At 35.8% G+C, this 8,059-nt stretch overlaps 1 protein-coding gene across 1 annotated transcript; it reads left to right on the top strand.

The window, feature by feature from the left end:
- The first annotated feature begins 1,502 nt into the window (after window positions 1–1,502).
- On the top strand, window positions 1,503–2,063 carry LOC115216289. Its single transcript, XM_029785490.1, has one exon. The coding sequence runs from the start codon at window positions 1,503–1,505 to the stop codon at window positions 2,061–2,063; it is 561 nt and encodes a 186-aa protein (XP_029641350.1).
- The last annotated feature ends 5,996 nt before the right edge of the window (window positions 2,064–8,059 follow it).

The raw sequence follows: 8,059 nt of genomic DNA, 5'->3' as shown, positions 1-8,059 counted from the left end.
TGTCACACACATATATATACACACACACACACACACACACAACAACACACACACACACACATAGTATACAAACACACACCACATACAAACAACACACACACACACACACCACATACAAACAACACACACACACACACACAGAACACACACACCCACACACAACGCACCCACATATATCACATATACACACAGCACACAAATATAACATGTATCTATATATAATATACACAGATATATAACACACATACACACACAAACAACACACACACACACACACACACACACACACACAACACACGCACACACATACATAATATAAATATCACACAAATACACCTAGCATATATATACACATACAATACACACATACAGCATGTAAATAATACACATACACAATATATGCATGCAATATACATACGCAATACATACATATAATATATATATATATAGACAATGCATATATATATATACATATATACATATAAATAGTGTTTACATACACATACATAGATGTACCACATATATACACAACACACATACATACAATGCATACACATACACGTACGCACACATATAATATATATATACACACACACACACATAACATATATACACAACTAGCTTTTGAAACTAGCTTTTGAAAAATTCAAAACGGAAGTAGAACTCTTGCGGCTCAGAGCCAACGCCAGTGAAGAAAAATCCAAGACCCTTGACAATGAAATGCAGATTGAAATCTCAAAACACTGTGAAGGAGCACTCCTTGATGAAACCACCAAACTCTGGAGAAAAACTGCGAGGATGAAGAAATAACATCCCTCCAGCGAATGGAAAAAAACAGCTGGTTCACCAATTATGAAACAGAGTTCACAAAGGAACACCTTTCAAGCAACCCATATTTTAAAATATCTACTTCAACTCACACCCCTCGCCAAAAACAAAGAAAACCAACCACAAAACACCGAACACACACCACCCCTAACATCGACAACAACAACAACAGAACTTACAGACAGCACTACAATCCCATCAAAAGAACCGAGACACCCATCATCACACGAAAAAACTTTACCAGACAACGTAGACCCCAACCCACACAAGAACCGTTCCAGATTCGGAGATCCTACCCATCACTTAGAAACCCATCTCTGAACTATGATTGTAGATTCCAACCCAAATCGCTCCTAACTCAGAGTTTTCCCCCAACATATAGGAATTCATTTCTAAACCATGAATATAGTTTCCAACCCACTCTAAGGAACCAACATTACACCCAGGACAAACAACCCAAACCCTGGAATAACCAAAACTCTTCCAGGAGGCCACACCAACAACCAAAACCTCCTCAACAGACAACATAGCAACGGGGGACAGAATCACAACAACCAAAACCTCTTCAACAGACATGTCAACGGGGGACAGAATCACATACAGCAAAATACCGCAAATAGAAGAACCCCCAGGATTCCTTTTTTAGGCAAGGGCATCAGTTTCCACGACACCAGATGGTAGATACTAACTCCGAAAAACCAAAAATAGTGAATCTTTCTAACCTAAACCTGTCGACACCACAAATAAAAATCCTTTCAAGAGGACTAAAATTCATCCCAACTCCAACTCCGCAATACCCTAACCTGAGGGAAATACAGGATGACATCTCGCACTTTTGCAGAAAATTACGCCTCACAGAGGAATTTTTTGACAGGAAAACTAATAATAACGACGAATCAATGATCTGTAACAAAAGCAACTATAATCCCATAAAAGGCAAAAACAAAACCTTAGACAAATTTTGCGATTACATCTCCAACTTCCCTTATGGTGAACTCCCACAACCTAAACTCAAACCCAACACCAGTAAAAGAGAATGGGAAATCATCCATACGCTACGACACAATCATGACGTCACAATAAGGGAAGCTGATAAGGGTAGTACGATCGTTGTTATGAATACTGAGCAATATAAAAACTCTGTATCTCTCCTTTTAGAGAATACCACATACTATGAAAGAGTAGTCGACTACCAGCAATCCAAAACAATGACCAATCTGAAGGCACCAGAATGACTTGACAGCAAAGGAATGCAACTACATTACTAAATTTAATTGTAAAACCAGCACACTCTATGGGCTTCCAAAAATACACAAGAGTCAAATTATCACAGAAGCTTGCAAAAAGTCCACTTCAACCTGCATCACTATACCACATCCCACTGATCTCAAACTGAGACCAATAGTGGCAGGCCCAAGTTGTGAAACACACAGACTTAGCAACTTATAGATATCATCTTAAAGCCAATACTGAAACACATTCCAAGTATTGTAAGAGATGACCTGGACCTATTAAACCATTCCCCAAACATGCCGATAAAGACACCTTAATCGTTTCTTTTGATGTTATTAATCTTTACACCACAATCCCACATGAATATGGACTGGAAGCCATTAAATTCTGGCTGGATAAATATCCCAATGAGATCCCGGAAAGAATTTAAAAAGAATTCATAATTGAGGGCCTCAAATTTATTCTGCAAAACAACTTCATGTATTTCCACAACAACACTTACAGACAGGTCTCAGGAACTGCAATGGGTACGAAAGTTGCACCTACCTATGCAAACCTGGTGATGGCCTACCTGGAATCACATATCTATGAAAAATCCAAATATAAATACGGCCAGTCTTTCCACAAATACCTGTTGGAGAACTGGAAACGCTACTTAGATGATTGCCTCATCATATGGTCCCACACACTCGACCAACTTATAGACTTCAAAAACCTTATCAACAGTGTAAATAACAACATTCAATTCACAATGGGATATAGTCAGGGCCAACTCCCTTTTCTTGACATCCTAATCATTAAAAAAGTCGTCAACATTGAAACTGACATCCATTACAAACCCACTGACTCTAAACAATACCTTCTATTCACCTCCAATCACCCAAAACACACAAAGACAAATATCCCCACAACCTAGCGAGAAGAATCTGCACTATTGTCTCAAATGACACAACACGAAATAGAAGACTCCGGGAACTAAGGGCAATTCTTCTCGAAAGACATTACCCGGCATCACTAGTAGACAACGGAATAGAACGGGCCAAATCAATCAACATTCAAGACCTTCGAAAACCCAAACACATCCACAGTACAGTAAATAGCCTCCCCTATCTCTCAACACACAACCCAAGGAATGCAGAAGCTTACACTATTATATACAACAACATTCCACAACTAAATCAAGACCCACGCCTGAAAAAAATACTGGCAGCTCATAAAATAATAAAAAGTAAGAGACAACCTAAATCCCTAAAAAACCTCCTCACCAACGCAAAATTACACAACACAAAACCACCGCCCACCATCAAAAAATGTGGTCGCCCCAACTGCAAGACCTGCATCCACCTCATTGAGGGATCGACGTACAAGTTCCACTCGGGACACACATTCATCATAAAAAATAATTTCACGTGCCCATCAAAAAATTTACTCTACGTCATAAGGTGTGAAGGATGCCACGAAGACTACATAGGGCAAACGAGCCTTACCCTCAGAGAAAGAATGACAGTTCACCGACAACAACTGAGGGACCCCTCCACAAGACAGATACCACTAAGTGGACACTTAGACCTTTGTGCACACAATAAGTACCCCAAATTCTTAGTCTTCCCACTATACCAATGCTCGGACAACACCACAGACCAAACACGAATAAATAAGGAAAGTAATATTATTCAAAAATACAGACCACAACTAAACATACTCTAACATACCCCCTGGAAACACATCCAGAGCAAGCACAGAGGGACGCGCGCACGCTCACAGCATATTGTGCGGGCGGGCACATGCGCGCATCGGCACGCATAGGACACACCAGCGGGCATTGACCGCACACATACGTGGCATGCACACGCATGCATTAGATATATGTAGGTGATGTATGTGTGTGAGTGTTGTGTGTGTGTGTGTGTGTGCACGTTGTGTGTGTGTGCGCGGGTGTATATATATATGTGTGTGTGTGTGTGCACTGTGTGCGTGTGTGTGTATATGTGTGTGTGTGCGCGCGCGTTGTGTGTGTGTGTGTGCACGTGTGTATATATGTGTGTGTGTGTGTGCACGTGTGTATATATGTGTGTGTGTGTGTGCACTGTGTGCGGGTATGTGTGTGTGTGTGTGTGTGTGAGCATTGTGTACGTGTGTATGTATTTACATGTGTATTTGTTTATATATATATATATATATATATATATATATATATATAGTGTGTGGTGTGTGGTGTGTTGTGTGTGTATATGCATGGTATGTGTGTATATGTTAGTACTTTGTTTGTGTGTGTGTGCGGTATGTAGCGATATATTTGAGTGTGTACGCTATAGGTTTGTAATTTGTGTGTGTGGGGTTGTGTGTGTGTGTGAATTTTTTATATATATATGTGTGTGTGTATGTGTGTGAAAAAATATATGTATGTGCATGTATGTATGTGTGTATGTGTGTATATATATGTATATATATGTATATATATATATGTGTGTGTGTATGTGTGTGTGTGTATATTTATTTGCATGTTTATGTGTGTATAAACATGTATATGCATTGCGCGTATATATATGTATACATTGTGTATGTATGTTATGTGTGTGTGTGTGTATATATATATTATATGTGTGCGTACGTGTATGTGTATGCATTGTATGTATGTGTGTTCTGTATATATGTGGTACATCTATGTATGTGTATGTAAACACTATTTATATGTATATATGTATATATGTATATGCATTGTCTATATATATATATATTATATGTATGTATTGCGTATGTATATTGCATGCATATATTGTGTATGTGTATTATTTACATGCTGTATGTGTGTATTGTATGTGTATATATATGCTAGGTGTATTTGTGTGATATTTATATTATGTATGTATGTGTGCGTGTGTTGTGTGTGTGTGTGTGCGTGTGTTGTTTGTGTGTGTATGTGTGTTATATATCTGTGTATATTATATATAGATACATGTTATATTTGTGTGCTGTGTGTATATGTGATATATGTGTGGTGCGTTGTGTGTGGTGTGTGTGTTCTGTGTGTGTGTGTGTTTTTGTTTGTATGTGGTGTGTGTTTGTATACTATGTGTGTGTGTGTGTGTGTTGTTGTGTGTGTTGTTGTGTGTGTGTGTATATATGTGGTGACAAACAGACGCTATCTGACCAGCAGGCACGGACACATCTATTCACACCCGCATACTAACCTCCTGATAACCCCAAAATCATTCATGCATGCATAAAGGGGAAGTATACACCACATTGGCTACTTCTTTTTTCTCTCAGTTCAGCCTTTCTGCTAATACCGACAGGTCAGTAAAAACATATTCTCGCCTTGAACTTAAAATATTCTGAGATGTATAAAAAATCCATTTTAATTTTTGCTGTCAAAGGCTGTATATATATACCAAAGACTGTATATATATACATGTAATGTGACAATTTGCGACAACCAATAATTAACGCAACCAATTCCCAATAATATATTTGTTATCCTTTTCTGCCAAATTTTCCCAAATATTCTCATCACACTATTGAACTTCTCTGTTACCAAACACTATATTTATACATGTAATGTGACAATTATGTATAAAAAAACATTTTTGAATTCATAATATCCAATGTGACAATTATGTAAAAAACTTTTTTGAATGCATAATATTCAATGTGACAATTATGTAAAAAACTTTTTTTGAACCCATATTATTCAATGTTTCCTTAAATGTTACTTTTGACAATCTTTTACCAAAGAGTGAAACCGGTTAAGTAAATAAACATCGTTTAAATTGCATTTTCAAACCTTTTTTCTGATATATATATATATATATATATATATATATACAAGAGACAGACGGGCAGATTCATATACATACGTATATACGCATACACGTAGATGTAGACATATAAAAGTATATGTATAAAAATATTTGCATATAAATTTACGCGCCCACACACACACACACACACACACACACACATATATATATGCGCAAATATTTTTAGTTAACATAGAATGTTTGAATTTTAGCGGATGTCGTAATATACATTGTGTCCCTTTACGTCTCGAAAATAGAAAGCAATAAAACATGTCCAATTTGAGATGAGTATTGGGGCTTGCCATTATGAACTAAAAGCCACGGAAGGTGGTGATCCAGCGTGAACGGAGCTGAATGACGTCAGCCTTTACGGAATTAAAAGGAAAATCCTTGAATATTCCAAGTGGAATTGGTTTTAAATATTCGATTATATGATTATGTGACAATAAATATTAAAAAACTATTATCTACCAAAACACTAAACTTCGATATAGTGAAATCGTGGAGTTACTAATAACTGCTGTGTGTTGTGATATAAAGGATTTACTGAAAGTCATTTAGTAACAGGTATATCAAATATTTAAGTAGGAAAATATACCACGTAGAAGTTAACTATTCGTGAAAGGAATATCAGTATGAAGTGGGGGGGGGTGTTATAATTCTTATATGCGAGTTAAGGTGAAATGGAAGCTGTATAAAAGAAATATTTCAGAATCATTGAATGGTGAAAACTAAAGTTGGCAAAGAATGGAATTAAACGGAAATACGTGTGATAGATAACTTAAGCACGCAAAGACGGAAACACACAAGCATATGCAGTGATACGGGCTTATATATTTGCATAAGTTCATATACGTATGCATATCTATTATATACGTAAACGCATATATATGCATATATATGCATATTTATAAACAGACATACACGCGGAGAGTAATTTATTTATATACTATAGAAATTAATATACAAATGCTTTTGTCATCTCGGCCATATATATCTATCGACATTCATGCAATATATAAATATATGTGTGTGTGCGTGTGTTTGTGTGTATGTGTATAGAGAGAGAGAGAGAGAGACAAATATATACAAACATTCATATATATATACGTATACATATGTATATATGCATATTCATATACATATATACACATACATACACACACACAGGTATATATATATATACATTTATATGTGTGTATACATTTACATTAACATCGATACACACACATGTGTATGAATATGCATACACAAATATACACGCACATAATGAATTAACCCAGCCATTATGATGGTGGCCAGGTTTCGTGGCAATATCTTCTGAAAGATGTAATAGTAAATTCTAACTGTTTGGGAATACGCCAATTCCGCATCTCTGATCTTTAATTGAAACAGATAACTCAATGGCACCATTGACAGCAGCGGACTAATACTTCATGCAACGACTTCATTCGTAATGATAGTTGTTGAAAGTCAATTAAAATCATCTCTGTAAATCCCTTTGATCTAAAGTGGATGTTGAAATAGTTTTCATTCAATATGAACTATTTCTATAATTTTTGCTAAATATCCATCTGATATATACATGTATATATATATATACATTTATATGTGTGTTATACATTTACATTAACATCGATACACACATGTGTATGAATATGCATACACAAATATACACGCACATAATGAATTAACCCAGCCATTATGATGGTGGCCAGGTTTCGTGGCAATATCTTCTGAAAGATGTAATAGTAAATTCTAACTGTTGGGAATACGCCAATTCCGCATCTCTGATCTTTAATTGAAACAGATAACTCAATGGCACCATTGACAGCAGCGGACTAATACTTCATGCAACGACTTCATTCGTAATGATAGTTGTTGAAAGTCAATTAAAATCATCTCTGTAAATCCCTTTGATCTAAAGTGGATGTTGAAATAGTTTTCATTCAATATGACTATTTCTATAATTTTTGCTAAATATCAATCTGATATATACATGTATATTATATATATATATATATATATATATATATATATATATATATATATATATATATATATATATATATATATATATGTAGGTCCCGGGTTGAGTCGGGGTTAACGACAGTAAATAAGGTACTCAATACATAGCAGAGTAAATTAATTTATTTTATAGAAGGAGCTTCTACAGGACTAGAACTGTTTCATTCGAA

Source organism: Octopus sinensis, linkage group LG10 (assembly GCF_006345805.1).
Source record: "Octopus sinensis linkage group LG10, ASM634580v1, whole genome shotgun sequence".
Classification (NCBI taxonomy): Eukaryota; Metazoa; Mollusca; class Cephalopoda; order Octopoda; family Octopodidae; genus Octopus; species Octopus sinensis.
The sequence above is the reverse complement of the archived record's forward strand: the minus strand, read 5'-3'. Positions and strand labels throughout refer to the sequence as shown.

What these genes read in the sequence shown, in the direction of transcription:
- LOC115216289 (XM_029785490.1), top strand. Translation starts at nt 1,503, where the DNA reads ATGGTAGATACTAACTCCGAAAAACCAAAAATAGTGAATCTTTCTAAC.